A 17,067-nucleotide genomic window follows, 5' to 3' on the forward strand; every position below is an offset into this window, starting at 1 on the left:
AATGCATCATCGTGCCGCAAAGTATAATGGGAATAGTAGTTTTGACGGACAGAACATCGAGAAATGAGCAACAAAGTCAGCCAGACAGAACGCCAACTCAGGGAACGACAACGCAACTGTAAAAGGTGCATACAGCACAGGGGTGTTATGTGAAGACAACAGGTGAGAGATAAAGTGTTTGGGACATACTTACTAGGCAGTATGATCCACAGGAAGTTCTTTTCTTTTTCAATTTCCTTTTTGTCTGACCACAGTACTCTCTGCTGACATCTCTGTCCATTTTAGGAACTGTCCAGAGTAGGAGAAAATCCCCTGCTCTGGACAGTTCCTAAAATGGACAGAGGTATCAGCAGAGAGGAAATTCAAAAAGAAAAGAACTTCCTGTGGATCATACTGTAGCTGATAAGTACTAGAAGGATTAAGATTTTTAAATAGAAGGAATTTACAAATCTGTTTTACTTTCTGGCAACAGTTGATTAAAAAAGAAAAAAAAATGTTTTCCAGTGGAGTACCCCTTTAAGGGCCTGGATGTTAGAAGCCAGGATAAATGTCCCTAATATAAAAACTACACCCCTCAAAGTGATCAAAATGAAATTTGGGAAGTTTATTAACCCTTTAGGTGTTTTACCGAAGATTATAGCATCGTGGAAGTCAAAAATTTTAATTTTTCATGCAGATATGGCATTTTGCTCCAGTTTTGTCTGTAACACAGTAGGTGCTGCAGAGAAATACAAATATTTTTTCCCCTCATTCTGACGTACCGTATATCCCGGCGTATAAGACGACTTTTTAACCCCAAATTTTCTTCTGAAAAGTCGGGGGTCGTCTAATTCGCCGGGTATTGAGGTCCGGGATAGGAAAACTTCTGATTATCTGCCCAGGCCGGCTCCTGTGTGCGGCTGCAGGCGGGGACCGGCCAGAGCAAGTAAAAACTAATACTGTATACTAAAAACCAGGGTGCCTCCAGCTGTTGTGCAACTACAACTCCCAGCACGGCAAAGGCTGTCCGGGCATGCTGGGAGTTGTAGTTTTAGAACAGCTGGAGGCCCCCTGGTTTTTAGTATACAGTATTAGTTTTTACTTGCTCTGGCCGGCCCCCGCCTGCAGCCATACACGGGAGCCGGCCCGGGCAGATAATCGTAGGTATTCCTATGCCGGACATCCCTGTGTCCCGAAAAATCTTTTCGGAACATAAGGATGTCCTCCGGTCACTTACCATTCCCCGGCATCCTCCTGCGGTCCGGTCCTCCGTCTCTATGGTTGTACGCACGGGACAAAAAACGGCCAAAAAACGCTGCAGCCAGATGTTAACTGTAAATCAATGAGAAATAGCAAAATTCTTTTTCCACTTGGCGTTTTTCAGTTTGGCATTTTTTTTCACGTCACGTCAGTGACTTCCTGTGCGTACAACCATAGAGGCAGAGGAGCGCAGGACCAGGAGGACCGCAGGAGGACGCACGCCGACCGGGGCCTGGTGAGTGACCGGCCGTGCTATCTTAAGTGATCCAGTCACCACTCCCCGGTCCCGGCACCTACTGCTATGGTCCATAGGCCATAGCAGTAGATGGTGACCCGGGCCGGAGGAGCGGTGATCGGAACACTGTGGTGGCAGACCAGTACAGACATACAGCCTGCAGCCATACACTGTATATGGCTGGAAGCTGTATGTCTGTTGGGAGGAGCTGCCAATCTATTGTGGGGGGAGCTGCCTACTATTGTGGGGGAACTGCTGACCTAATGTCGGGGGAGCTGCCTACAAATGTGGGCATTTTTTTTCACGTCACGTCACGTCAGTGACTTCCTGTGCGTACAACCATAGAGGCAGAGGAGCGCAGGACCAGGAGGACCGCAGGAGGACGCGCGCCGACCGGGGCCTGGTGAGTGACCGGCCGTGTTATCTTAAGTGATCCAGTCGCCGCTCCCCGGTCCCGGCACCTACTGCTATGGTCCATAGGCCATAGCAGTAGATGGTGACCCGGGCCGGAGGAGCGGTGATCGGAACACTGTGGGGGCAGACCAGTACAGACATACAGCCTGCAGCCATACACTGTATATGGCTGGAAGCTGTATGTCTGTTGGGAGGAGCTGCCAATCTATTGTGGGGGGAGCTGCCTACTATTGTGGGGGAACTGCTGACCTAATGTGGGGGGAGCTGCCTACAAATGTGGGGGGAGCTGCCTACTATTGTTGGGGGAGCTGCCTACTACCTACTATACTATATGGCTGGAAGCTGTATGTCTGTTGGGAGGAGCTGCCAATCTATTGTGGGGGGAGCTGCCTACTATTGTGGGGGAAATGCTGACCTAATGTGGGGGAATTGCCTACAAATGTGGGGGGAACTGCTGACCTAATGTGGGGAACTGCTGACCTAATGTGGGGGGAGCTGCCTACAAATGTGGGGGGAGCTGCCTACAAATGTGGGGGGAGCTGCCTACTCTTGTGGGGGGAGCTGCCTATAAATGTGGGGGGAGCTGCCTACTATTGTGGGGGAATTGCCTACAAATGTGGGGGAGCTGCCTACTATTGGGGGGGAACTGCTCACCTAATGTGGGGGGAGCTGCCTACAAATGTGGGGGAGCTGCCTACTAATGTGGGGGAGCTGCCTACTAATGTGGGGTAACTGCTGACCTAATGTGGGGTAATTCCTGACCTATTGTGGGGGAGCTGCCTACTATTGTGGGGGAACTATACTGCCTACCTAATGTGGGGGGAACTACAAGGTACCGTACATCGCGGTAGGAGGGGTAGTCTTATATGGCGAGTATATCCCAAACTCTATATTTTAACTGTAAAAGTTGGGGGTCGTCTTATACGCCAAGTCGTCTTATACGCCGACATATACGGTATTAAGAAAAATCCTATATGTGGCTCTTGTGTGCTTCGTGACCTACACATAGGCTGGAATTCCACTTGTTTATTTTTTTTGAAAAACGCCATTTCTGCCGCATGGCATTTTTTCGGCCAAAAAACGCTGCAGCCAGATGTTAACTGTAAATCAATGAGAAATAGCAAAATTCTTTTTCCACTTGGCGTTTTTCAGTTTGGCATTTTTTTTAAACCTTTTGGAATTTTTTCACTCTTTTTTTTGGCGTTTTTCAGCTCGTTGGCGGTTTTGCAAAATCACAACATATTGAGCCTATGGCGTTTTTTTTCCCTGAAATCGTGGTATTTTTCTCCCATTGAAGTCTATGTGAGGGTTAAGCGCTATGTGGGTTTTAATTTTGGCATTTTTGCAGGTGATTTTTATTCGTAGGGTACCATTAAAAAAAAAAAAAAGATACAGTAGTGATGGAAGAAATTGTATTTAACGAAATGTATCTTTTTTATAACAACATTTTTATAAATTTTTAAACAGGGATCTATTTATGTGTGCAGGCAGGGCACAAAAAATATAGCCGACAATAATAAAAATGTAGTGTGTGTGTGTTTTTCACTTTTTTTTCTACATTTTTTAGATGGTACTACTGCTCCCAGCATGGAACACACTGTTCCATGATGGGAGTAGTAGTACCTTTACTAATTGACAGATCGCCCGGGTTCCGTTGCGATTCTGCTGAATAATTTATAGATGTGGCCGGCCGCTCTTCTATGGTCCCCTGCACTGCCATATATATACACCTATTCATATTTCCCGCAGAGAGCTGTGATTGGCCAGATGGTTCCAGCCAATCACAACTCTCTATTGGAAATATGAATATGTGTATATATAGAGCAGTGCAGGGGACCATAGAAGAGCGGCCGGCCGCATCTATACATTATACAGGAGGATCACAGCAGGTGACATCCGCTGGGATCTTTCCTTAACTGCAGGTACCACAGCTCCAAACATGGAGCAGAGTGTGCTCCATGATGGGAGCAGTAGTACCTGCAGTTAAGGAAAGATCACAGCAAGTGTCACTACTGACACCATAAAAAATTAGGTAGCATCTTTAAAAAAAAAAAAAAAAAACTGTTCTGCCATTGTTTTTATTTATTTTTTCTTCCCCATGCAGTATAAATGGCATGTTATCTCTTTTCTGCAATTCGGTACGATTATAAAGATACCTAACGTGTTTTTCCACATTTATAATCATGAAAATATATATATTTTTCAAAAATTTTTAAAAGCTTAAAACTTTTTTTTTTTTTTTTTACCTTTGTAAGGGCTTGTTTTTTGTGGGATAAGTTGGTACTATTTTTGGGTATGGTTTATTATATTACACTATAAAAACGTTTTTTGATAACAAAAAATTTTGTACATCGCCATTTTCTGAGAGCCGTCATTTTTTATTTTTATGCCGACAATATTGTGTGCGGACAAATCTCTAAGATGAGTTGACATTTTTAACTTCTCTAGGACCACGCCATTTTTCATCTTTGCACTTTCATTTTTTCCTTCTCCCCTATAAATCAAACTGCTTTCAATTTTCCACCTACAGACCTATATGGAGGCTTGCTTTTTGCACACAAATTTTAATTTGTAATGACATCAATAATTTGATAACAAAATCTATGGCGAAACAAAAAAAAATGTTGTGGGGTGAAATAGAAAAAAATAATGCCATTTTGTAACTGTTGGGGGCTTCCATTTCTACACAATGTACTTTTCGGGAAGAATTACACCAAATCTTTATTCTGTAGGTCCATACAATTACAATGATTTTATTTTATTATACTACTTTAAAAAAATAACTACATGCACCAAAATTAGTATGCTTAAAACTGTTCTTTTCTTACTCTTTTTATTTTTTATTTATTTATTTTTTATTTTTCCTCATACAGGGCTATATGAGGGCTCATTTCTTTGTGCCTTGATCTGTTTTGATGGGACTTTTTGATCACTTTTTATTAACTTTTTTTTATGGTATATGAAGATACCACAAATGCACAATTATATTTTTTTTTTCATGTGTACACCATCAACCGTGCAATTTCATTTACATTATATTTTAATAGTCCGGACATTTACACTCGCGGTGGTACCATATATGTTTATTTTTGTTTACATTGTTTTATTTACAAAATGGGAACAGGGGGATGATTCAAACTATTATTAGGAATGGGGTTGATTCAATTTTACTAACTCTTTTTTTTTTTTTTTTTATTACACTTTTTTGCTTTTAGTCCCTGTAGGGGACTATAACATGCAATCTTGCGATTTTCATACACTGTTCAATGCTGAGCTTTGGCTCAGCATTGATCATTGTTATTGACTCTCCCTTTTTTGGATACATTTGATGTTTGGATTACTTTTTATTTAAGATTTACAGAGACAGCATTAATATAAAGCAATAAATTTGGCAAGTTTTTTAATATATATATATTTTTTTTTTTACGGTGTTCATAGTACGGTTTAAATAATGTGATAGTTTTATTGCTTGGGTTGTTATGGATGCTGCGAAACCAAATATGCGTATATAATTTTTTTAGGGGGAGGGGGGGTTAAAAACATAACTTATAATGGGGGAAAGAGGGATTGTGCATATATTTATTTATTTTTATTTAGATTTATTATTTATTTAACATTTCTTTTATGGGACTTCACACATATAATACATTGCAGTTCAGAGGTCTCTGGTTGCCATGACTACCATTGGGACCCTGCAATCGCATTGCAAAGTCCCGATGGAGGGCAAAGTAAGCTCCCTCCCTCTGTCATCCCGATCAGGGGTTAAAGGAGAAAACTCACCTAGAAAAAAACAATTCCATAATGCCCTGGCTGCAATAAAATAAAACAATAAACCTGTTTTCACTCCCCTGGTGTCCCGGTATTGTTACTCTGTCGCAGTCTTCTTCCTGGTCCAGATGTGGTCAGCACATCACAAAGCCCCTCAGCAAATCGCCGGTGATAACTCGCCTTGGCAAGCTGAGCATCAGTGTGATGCACTGAATCTCGGAGACCAATGCCGTAGCTCAGTGCATCACTCTGCCGCTTAGCCTCAGTTGGCAATTTGCTAACTGGCAGCGTGATGCACTAACCATGGCTGGCCCCGGAAGAAGATGGCGGCAGAGGAGTGATCGAGATAACTGGACACCCAGGGAGCAACTGCAGGTAAGTCCTGTTTATTGTTCTATTTTGTTGCAGCCTGGGCATTATATATATATATATATATATATATATATATATATATATATATATATAATTTTTTTCTAGGTGAGACTTCTCCTTTAACCACTTAACCCCTTAACGACGCAGGACGTAAATGTACGTCCTGGTGATGTGGTACTTAATGATGCAGGACGTACATTTACATCCTGAGAATAACCGCGGGCATCGGAGCGATGCCGGCATCATGCGCAGCAGGTCCCGGCTGTGGATCGCAGCCAGGGACCCGCCGGTAATGGTGGACACCGCGATTCCGCGGATGTCCGCCATTAACCCCTCAGATGCCGTGATCAATACAGATCACGGCATCTGCAGCATCGCGGTCACTTAACAGGATGATCGGATAGCAGCGCAGCGCTGCCGCGGCGATCCAATCATCCTGCACGGCAGACGGAGGTCCCCTCACCTGCCTCCGCTGCCATCCGGGAGTCTTCTGCTCTGATCTGCTTTCCCACAGACCAGAGCAGAAGATGACCGATAATGCTGATCAATGCTGTGTCCTATACATAGGACTGAACAGCATTAGCAATCGAATGGTTGCTATAAATAGTCCCCTATGGGGACTATAAGAGTGTAAAAATAAAAGTTAAAAAAATAAAGTTAAAAAAATTTGAAAAACCGCCTCCCCCAATAAAAACGTAAATTGTCCAATTTTCCCTATTTTACCCCCAAAAAGTGTAAAAAAAATTATTTTATATACATATTTGGTATCACCGCGAGCGTAAATATCCGAACTATTAAAATAAAATGTAAATTATCCCGTACGGTGAACGGCGTGAACATAAAAAAAAAAGTCCAAAATAGCTGCTTTTTGATAACATTTTATTCCCCAAAAAATTAATAAAAAATGTAATAAAAGTTTTGTAAAAACAAATATGGTATTAATAAAAAGTACAGATCACGGCGCAAAAAATGAGCCCTCATACCACCGCTTATACGGAAAAATGAAAAAGTTATAGGTCTTCAAATTAGGGGGATTTTAAACGTACTAATTTAGTTAAAAAGTTTGCGATTTTTTTGTAAGCGCAACAGTAATAGAAAAGTGTGTAATCATGGGTATCATTTTAATCGTATTGACCCAGAGAATAAAAAACACATGTCATTCTTACCATAAATTGTACGGCGTGAAAACAAAACCTTCCAAAATTTTCAAAATTGCGTTTTTCTTTTTTATTTCCCAAAACAAATAGTATTTTTTTGGTTGCGCCATACATTTTATGGTAAAGTGAGTGATGGCATTACAACTGACAACTATTCGCGCAAAAAACAAGCCCTCATACTAGTCTTTGGATGAAAATATAAGAGTTATGATTTTTTGAAGGGGAGGAGGAAAAAACTAAAACGTAAAAATAATAATAATAATTATTTTTTTTAATCAACTGGTGCCAGAAAGTTAAACAGATTTGTAAATTACTTCTATTAAAAAATCTTAATCCTTCCAGTACTTATTAGCTGCTGAATACTACAGAGTAAATTATTTTCTTTTTGTAACACAGAGCTCTCTGCTGACATTGTGACCACAGTGCTCTCTGCTGACATCTCTGTCCATTTTAAGAACTGTCCAGAGTAGGAGAAAATCCCCATAGCAAACATCCTGCTCTGGACAGTTCCTAAAATGGACAGAGACATCTGCAGAGAGCTCTGTGTTCCAAAAATAAAAGAATTTCCTCTGTAGTATTCAGCAGCTAATAAGTACTGGAAGGATTAATATTTTTTAATAGAAGTAATTTACAAATCTCTTTAACTTTCTGGCACCAGTTGACTTAAGAAAAAAAAGTTTTCCACCGGAGTACCCCTTTAAGGACACAGCCCAGTTTGGCCTTAAGGTCACAGACAATTTAATTTAGCATTTTAGTTTTCTCCTCCTTGCCTTCTAAGGAGCATAACATTTTCATTTTGCATGACTACATTTTTTATTGGGGCTTATTCACTTTTAATTAAACCTTTTTTTACACTTTGCTTTACACTTTTTTGTCCCCAGAGCAATGATCAGTGTTATCTGCAATCTGCTTCTCTGGTCTGCTAACTGCAGGAGCCAGCCGGAGCAGGTGAGTGGAGCTCCGCCAGCCATCTTAACATATCTGACCACCCACCGCGGGTGGTTGGATGTGTGTCTGAATATCACTGCAATACTTCAAATACTATGATAACTATTGATCACGGCATCTGAAGAGTTAATGGCAGACATCAGCGGGAGCAGCAGTCGTCTGGTTCCGATCACCACGTTGAGCTAAGTCCCAGGGCACCACGACATACATGCATGCCACGTGTCCTCTAGGGGTTAAATGTAGCCCGAAAAATTGTAAACCAAATAATTCAAAAAATGCCATTAGCCTCAATAACTACAATAAGCCCCATTAACTCAGAAAATACCATTAGCCCCAATAACTTAAATAATATTGTTAGACCCAATAACTCAAAAAATCCCATTAGCCCCAATAACTTAAATAGTACAATTAGCCCTTATAACTCAAATAATAACATTAACACCAATAACTCAGAAAATCCCATTAGTGAGACTATATGTGTAAAACTTAATGGAAATGTAAAGTGTATGTTCACAAATGCCAGAAGCCTAGCAAATAAAATGGGGGAGCTTGAGGCATTGATACTGGAGGAACATATTGATATAGTTGGGGTCACTGAGACATGGCTGGACTCCTCGCATGACTGGGCTGTCAATCTGCAGGGGTTTACATTGTTTCGCAAGGATAGAATGAACAGAAAAGGTGGTGGAGTCTGTCTGTATGTTAGAAGTGGTATGAAAGTCAGTGTGAACGATGCCATAGTGTGTGATGATTCTGAGGATGTGGAATCACTGTGGGTAGAATTACAAAAGGAGGGAAATACTGAAAAAATAGTATTTGGAGTAATCTACAGACCCCCTAATATCACTGAAGAGATAGAAGGCTGCATAAACAAATAGAGAGGGCCGCCCAGGCAGGTACAGTGGTAATAATGGGAGATTTTAACTATCCAGATATAGATTGGGGTCCGGGGTTGGCTAAAACTACAAAGGGGAGAAAATTCCTAAATTTATTGCAGGATAATTTTATGGGCCAGTTTGTGGAGGACCCAACAAGAAGTGATGCCTTGTTGGATCTGATCATTTCCAACAACGCAGAGCTGGTTGGTAATGTAACTGTGCGGGAAAACCTTGGTAATAGCGACCACAATATAGTTACTTTTGACTTAAAATGTAGAAAACAAAGACAGACGGGGAAGGCAAAAACATATAACTTTAAAAAGGCAAATTTCCCTGGGCTGAGAGCTGCACTACAGGACATAGGCTGGGGGGAGGTGTTCTCAAATACTGATACAGAAGGTAAATGGGACATCTTTAAATCAACTCTAAATAACTATACAGCTAAATATTTACCAAAGGGGAACAAATATAAACTATTAAAACTAAATCCTACATGGCTGACAAATGATGTTAAAAGAGCAATAAACAACAAAAAAATTGCCTTCAAAAAATTCAAATCAGATGGGTCAGCTATAACATTTAAACAGTACAAAGAGCTTACCGTATTTATCGGGGTATACCACGCACCGGCCTATAACACGCACCCTCATTTTACCAAGGATATTTGGGTAAAAAAAGTTTTTTACCCAAATATCCATGATAAAATGAGGGTGCGTGTGTGCGCATGTATACCCCGATATACCCCCAGGAAAGGCAGGGGGAGAGAGGCCGTCGCTGCCCGCTTCTCTCCCCCTGCCTTTCCTGGGGTCTAGAGCGCTGCTGTCGGCCCTTTTCACCCCCTGGTTATCGGCGCCGCTGCCCGTTCTGTCCCCCTGACTATCGGTGCTGGCGCCGATAGCCAGGGGGAGAGAAGCGGCGCCGACAGCCAGGGGGAGAGAAGGGGCAGCGGCACCCATTGCCCCCATAGAAGGGGCAGCGGCACCCATAATTACCTGAGTCGGGTCCGCGCTGCTCCGCTGCTCCAGGCCTCCGTCGTTGCTATGCGCTGAACGGCGCGGCGCATGACGTCAGAGCGCCGCGCCGCGCCGTGCATAGCAACGACGCTGGGGACGCTGGGGCGCTCTGACGTCATGCGCCGCGCCGTTCAGCGCATAGCAACGACGGAGGCCTGGAGCAGCGGAGCAGCGCGGACCCGACTCAGGTAATTATGCCACCGGGGATGGGGGGAGGCAACGGGGCAGCGGCGCCGGCAATGGGTGCCGCTGCCCCTTCTCTCCCCCTGGCTGTCGGCGCCGCTTCTCTCCCCCTGGCTATCGGCGCCGGCACCGATAGTCAGGGGGACAGAACGGGCAGCGGCGCCGATAACCAGGGGGTGAAAAGGGCCGACAGCAGCGCTCTAGACCCCAGGAAAGGCTGGGGGAGAGAAGCGGGCAGCGACGGCCTCTCTCCCCCTGCCTTTCCTGGGGGGGATCGGCGTATAACACGCACACAGACTTTAGGCTAAAAATTTTAGCCTAAAAAGTGCGTGTTATACGCCGATAAATACGGTAATAAAATCTGTAAAAATGTAATAAAAACAGCAAAAATTCAAAATGAGAGACAGGTGGCCAAAGAAAGCAAAACTAATCCTAAATATTTTTTTAGAAATATAAATACAAAAAAAACAAGGGCAGAGCTTGTAGGACCCCTTAATAATGATAAAGGGGAGGTTGTCACGGGCGATCAAGAGAAGGCGGAGCTACTGAATGGGTTCTTTAGTTCTGTATATACTATGGAAGAAGGAGCTGACATTGGACAGTTCAGTGCTGGTAACACATCATGTAATGTACTGAACTGGCTTAATGATGAGATGGTACAAGGTAAGTTAAGTAAATGTAAGCAAATCTCCAGGATCAGATGTAGTACACCCAAGAGTTCTTAGAGAGGTAAGTTCAGTAATATCTGTACCCTTGTTCATGATATTTAGAGATTCTCTGGTGTCTGGTATTGTGCCAAGGGACTGGCGCAAGGCGAATGTGGTGCCAATCTTCAAGAAGGGCTCTAGGTCTTCGCCAGGCAATTATAGACCGGTAAGTTTAACATGCATTGTGGGTAAATAGTTTGAAGGACTTATAAGGGATTACATACAGGAATACATAGGGGATAATAGTATTATAAGTGATAGCCAGCATGGGTTTACTAAGGATAGAAGTTGTCAAACCAATCTAATTTGCTTTTATGAAGAAGTGAGTAGAAGCTTTGACAGAGGAATGGCTGTGGATATAGTGTTTCTGGATTTTGCTAAAGCGTTTGATACTGTCCCTCATAGACGTCTGACAGGTAAGTTAAGGTCTTTGGGTTTGGAAATTTTAGTTTGTAACTGGATTGAACACTGGCTCATGGATCGTACCCAGAGAGTGGTGGTCAATAATTCGTACTCTGATTGGTCCACGGTTATTAGTGGTGTACCCCAAGGTTCTATACTGGGCCTGCTGTTGTTTAATTTATTTATCAATGATATAGAGGATGGTATTAACAGCTCTGTTTCTATCTTTGCAGATGACACCAAGCTATGTAGCATAGTACAGTCTATAGAGGATGTGTATAGGTTACAAGATGACTTGGATAGACTAAGTGTCTGGGCATTAGGGGTGTGAATCGCCAAGAATTTGGCGATTCGATTCGAATCGCGATACCAGTGTGGCGATTCGATATATCGCGATACCGTCTAGGTGACGATAGATCGCGATATATCCTGATTCGGTCTAAAAAAAACAGTCTTTGACACTTTTATTAAAACTTTATTTTATTTTTTTTATACACTTTATTAGTCTTTTAGGAATCATTAGATTCCTCAGACAGATGAATAGAGTTCTATTGAACTCCATTTATCTGCGATGCATTGATAGAGCCTGGTCCAGCCAGGCTCTATCAATGACAGAGCCACGGAGAGCAGGGAAGCAGAGGTAAGCCCTCCTCTGCCTCCACAGTGGATCGCCCGCCCGCGATCGCACTGCGGGGGGGGGCGATCTTGCCCACCAGGGAGCATACACATGTCCCTTTAGACGCCGCTGTCAGCTTTGACAGCGGCGATCTAAAGGGTTAATAGCCAGCCGCGACGATCGCCGCATGCTGGCTATTAGCGGCGGCCCCCAGCTACTGAGAACAGCCGGGGGCTGCAGAGTATGGAGCGGGCACGAGTCCGGAGCCCGCTCCATACACACTGCAGAGCACCGCATGCTGGATATTAGCGGCGGTGATGCATCAGCGGCCCCCGGCTACTGAAATCAGCCGGGGACCGCAGAGTATGGAGCGGGCACGAGTCGGAGCCCGCTCCATACACCCAGAGCGCCGCCGCGTCAGATCCGGCTGACAAAATGTGGAAGTTGTATATCCTGATGCCCGGGACATGCTGTTTCGGGGATCAGGAGATACAAATTCCACATCACTAAAAGAATCGATTCAAAAATATTTTGAATCGATTCAGTATCGGCAAGTGAAAAATCGCGATAATCGCGGGAATCGATTTTTTCTTACATCCCTACTGGGTATCCACTTGGCAAATGAGGTTCAATGTGGATAAATGCAAAGTTAATCATCTGGGTACTAATAACATGCATTCGTCGTATGTCTCAGGGGGGATTAAACTGGCAGAGTCACTGGTAGAGAAGGATCTGGGTGTACTTGTAGATCACAGACTTCAGAATAGCATGCAATGTCAGGCTGCTGCTTCCAAATCCGGCAGGATATTGTCATGTATAAAAAGAGGCATGGACTCGAGGGACAGGGACATAATACTCCCCCTTTATAAAGCATTGGTACGGCCTCATCTGGAATATGCTGTTCAGTTTTGGTTGCCTGTCCATAAAAGGGACACTGCGGAGCTGGAAAGGGTGCAGAGACGTGCTACTAAACTAATATGGGGCATGGAACATTTTAGCTACGAGGAACGATTAAAGGAGTTACAATTGTTTAGTCTTGAGAAGAGACGTTTAAGGGGGGATATGATAAACGTATATAAGTATATAAATGGCCCATACAAAACATATGGAGAAAAACTGTTCCAGGTTAAACCCCCCCAAAGGACGAGGGGGCACTCCCTCCGTCTGGAGAAGAAAAGGTTTAGTCTAAAGGGGCGATGCGCCTTCTTTACCATAAGAACTGTGAATTTATGGAACAGTCTACCTCAGGAACTGGTCACAGCAGGAACAATTAATAGCTTTATAACAGGGTACGATACATTCCTGGAACAAAATAACATTAATGCTTTTGCAGAATTATAAAACTACATCCCTTCCCCTTATTCCCTTACACCCTTCCCTTCAATTCCCTGGTTGAACTTGATGGACGTATGTCTTTTTTCAACCATACTAACTATGTAACTATACAATTAACATTATTTAAACCCTTAGCGCATATAGACGTTGCTATGAGCAACCAAGACCCATGCTAATGCCGGACATCGCCGATCGGGCTGATGTCCGACATTAACTCTTTAGATGTGGCGATCAAAGTTGATCGCCGCGTCTAAAAGTGAAAGTAAAAGCATCCCCAATAAAATCGCGATGTCTCGATCAGCTAGGACGCAGCAAGAGGTCCCCTCACCTGTCTCCTGAGCATCCGATTGTCGATTGATTGCTCCAGGCCTGAAATCCAGGATTGAGCAATCAACTGCCGATAACACTGATCCCTGCCATTGAATGCAATGGCAGTGATCAGTGTATTGAATCAATGTACTGCATGTTATAGTCCCCTATGGGAGCTATAACATTGCAAAAAAAAGTAAAAAATAAATAAAAAAGTTAATAAAGATCATTTAACCCTTTCCCTAATAAAAGTTTGAATCACCCCCTTTTCCCATAAAAAAAACTGTAAATAAAATAAACATATGTGGTATTGCTGCGTGCGTAAATGTCCGAGCTATAAAAATATATAGTTAATTAAACCGCATGGTCCATGGCGTACGCGCCAAAAAATTCCAAAGTCCAAAATAGCGTATTTTTGGTCACTTTTTATACCATAAAAAATGAATAAAGAGCGATCAAAAAGTCAGATCAAAACAAAAATGGTACTGCTAAAAACTTAGACCACGTTGCAAAAAATTTGCCCTCATACCGCCCCGTACGTTGAAAAATAAAAAAGTTATAGGGGTCAGAAGAGGACAATTTTAAACGTATATTCCTGCCATTTTGTCGCACAATGATTTTTTTTTCCGTTTCGCTGTAGCTTTTTGGATAAAATGACTGATGTCATTACAAAGTAATGGTGGAGCAAAAAATAAGCCATCATATGGATTTTTAGGTGCAAAATTGAAAGGATTATGATTTTTAAAAGGTAAGGAAGAAAAAACCAAAGTGCAAAAACAGAAAAACGCTCCGTCCTTAAGGGGTTAAGACATGGAATCAATATTTTTGTCATTATCTAGTGAAATTATTCCACATATACCTTGTATTTCTAATACCACTATTTCCCTAAAACCTTTCATTATTTCTAGTAGCAGCTGTCCTAAGGCTTTGTGATATATTCTGAAATATTGATGTAGGGATTTATTACTATTGGCACTAATAACTTTTTATTTTGTCACGTGGTGGTCACATTTTTTATTTTATTATTATTATTGTTTTTTTCTTTCTATCATGAGTTTACAGGGTACAGTGGGGATCAAAAGTTTGGGCACCCCAGGTAAAAATGTGTATTAATGTGTATAAAGAAGCCAAGGAAAGATGGAAAAATCTCCAAAAGGCATCAAATTACAGATTATACATTCTTATAATATGTCAACAAAAGTTAGATTTTATTTCCATCATTTACACTTTCAAAATAACAGAAAACAAAAAATGGTGTCTGCAAAAGTTTGGGCACCCTGCAGAATTTACAGCATGCTCTGCCCCCTTTGCAAAGCTGAGACCTGCCAGTGTCATGGATTGTTGTAACCGAAAGAGACTTTCCTCAAGGGCTCAAAAATAGAATAATTTTATATAGGTAGGGTAGGGGATTTATTATCCACTAAGAGAGCAACTAAAACAACAACCTACAGGTGTGGAAGACCACACAACAAAATGGTGAATATACCCCAGTTAAAAATAATTTATGACAAGTATAATCATGTATAAAAATGGTTTTATTGAAATATATAGTTTAAAAAATACATATATGTATATCTGAAAACACAGAATCAATTCATAGACGGTAGTATAAAAATAAAGGATATATATAAAAGTATAAGTGTAAAAGTATAAGGTGGATGCTGGGGTGAGAAAGCCTGTATGCCAATAAAATAGATAAAGAGATAAAAATAGTTCTTTGAGAAGTCACAATGCTAGTAGTGAGCTGCAATTAATAGTTATAAATAGGTAGATTAATAATAATAAATAAATTAATATCTGCACCTTGTGCATGCAACCCTTGCAGATATTAATTTATTTATTATTATTAATCTACCTATTTATAACTATTAATTGCAGCTCACTACTAGCATTGTGACTTCTCAAAGAACTATTTTTATCTCTTTATCTATTTTATTGGCATACAGGCTTTCTCACCCCAGCATCCACCTTATACTTTTACACTTATACTTTTATATATATCCTTTATTTTTATACTACCGTCTATGAATTGATTCTGTGTTTTCAGATATACAAATATGTATTTTTTAAACTATATATTTCAATAAAACCATTTTTATACATGATTATACTTGTCATAAATTATTTTTAACTGGGGTATATTCACCATTTTGTTGTGTGGTCTTCCACACCTGTAAGTTGTTGTCATGGATTGTTCTCAATCATTATCTGGTAAAACCAGGTGATGTCAATCTCAAAGGTTTTAAATGCCCAGACTCATCTGAACTTGCCCCATGTTTGACTGCACAATCCCTCCAGAAAGATCTGGCAGACACTGGAGTTGTGGTACACTGTTCCACTATAAAGAGATACTTGTACAACTATGGTCTTCATGGAAGAGTCATCAGAAGAAAACCTCTTCTCTATCCTCACCACAAAAATCAGCGTTTTAACTTTACAAATGAACATATAGACAAGTCTGATGCATTTTGGAAACAAGTTCTGTGGACCGATGATGTTAAAATTTAACTTTTTGGCTGGATTGAGCAAAGGTACGTTTGGAAAAGAAGGGGAACAGAATTTAATGAAAAAACCCACTGTCCAACTGTTAAGCATGGGGGTGGATTAATCATGCTTTGGGGTTTACCATGTCCTTCACAATCTCCTGACCTCAACATAATTGAAAATCTATGGATAGACCTTAAAAGAGCAGTGCGTGACAGACAGCCCAGAAATCTCAAAGAACTGGAAGACTTTTGTAAGGAAGAATGGGCAAAGATACCTCAAACAAGAATTGAAAAACTCTTGGCTGGCTACAAAAAGCGTTTACAAGCTGTGATACTTGCCAAATGGGGCAGTACAAGATATTAATTCTGCAGGGTGCCCAAACTTTTGCAGATGCCATTTTTTGTTTTCTGTTATTTTGAAAGTGTAAATGATGGAAATAAAATCTAACTTTTGTTGACATATTATAAGAATGTCTAATCTGTAATTTAATGCCTTTTGCCCGGGGCCTCCGGTAATCGGCTCCGGTCTCCGCCGCAATCCACTTCCTGGTTGCCGGTGGTCGAAGAATCATACTGCGCTCAGCCAATCACCAGCCGCAGCGAAGTCTGACTCGGCTGGGGATAGGCTGAGCGGCAGTGTGAGAACGCTTCATGACACAAAATTCTTCACTACACTGGCACCTGCTGCCGGGGCTGAAAAGGTCACACTGCCACTCAGCCTATCGCCGGCCGAGTCGGGACTTTGCTGCGGCTGGTGATTGGCTGAGCGCAGTAAGACTCTCCGACCACCGGCAACCAGGAAAAGGATCACACCGGAGATGGTTACCGGAGGCCCCGGGGGAGCGGAGGAAGGTATGTACATCTTTATTTTTTTACTGCTGGCAGTATGGGCAACACTTTTTATATTCTGGAGTTCTCCTTTTAGTACACAAGGTGTTGTAAGTATAGGTAAATATACACTGTGGGTAATTACCCATTCCTTGTCTATGTCTAGTCTGTATTTTA

At 41.8% G+C, this 17,067-nt stretch overlaps 1 protein-coding gene and 1 long non-coding RNA gene across 5 annotated transcripts in view; one reads left to right on the top strand and one right to left on the bottom strand.

Annotated features, from left to right (window-relative positions):
* The window catches only part of PRORP (protein only RNase P catalytic subunit), a 134,200-nt gene that overhangs the window by 115,814 nt on the left and 1,319 nt on the right, over positions 1-17,067 (top strand). The window contains exon 7 of one of the 3 annotated variants that reach the window (XM_056546294.1): positions 1,820-1,877. The exons of 1 other annotated variant lie outside the window; for it this stretch is intronic. In XM_056546294.1, coding sequence (XP_056402269.1) covers positions 1,820-1,877 — 58 coding nt within the window. Of the gene's footprint in view, positions 1-1,819; positions 1,878-10,977; positions 11,081-17,067 lie in introns of all 3 variants that reach the window. One more of the 3 variants, XM_056546293.1, reaches the window with a different exon arrangement.
* Positions 1-17,067, bottom strand: part of LOC130295488 (uncharacterized) — a 118,295-nt gene that overhangs the window by 43,412 nt on the left and 57,816 nt on the right. The window lies entirely within an intron of this gene.

The sequence above is a fragment of the Hyla sarda genome, chromosome 11, assembly GCF_029499605.1.
Source record: "Hyla sarda isolate aHylSar1 chromosome 11, aHylSar1.hap1, whole genome shotgun sequence".
NCBI classification, from domain to species: domain Eukaryota; kingdom Metazoa; phylum Chordata; class Amphibia; order Anura; family Hylidae; genus Hyla; species Hyla sarda.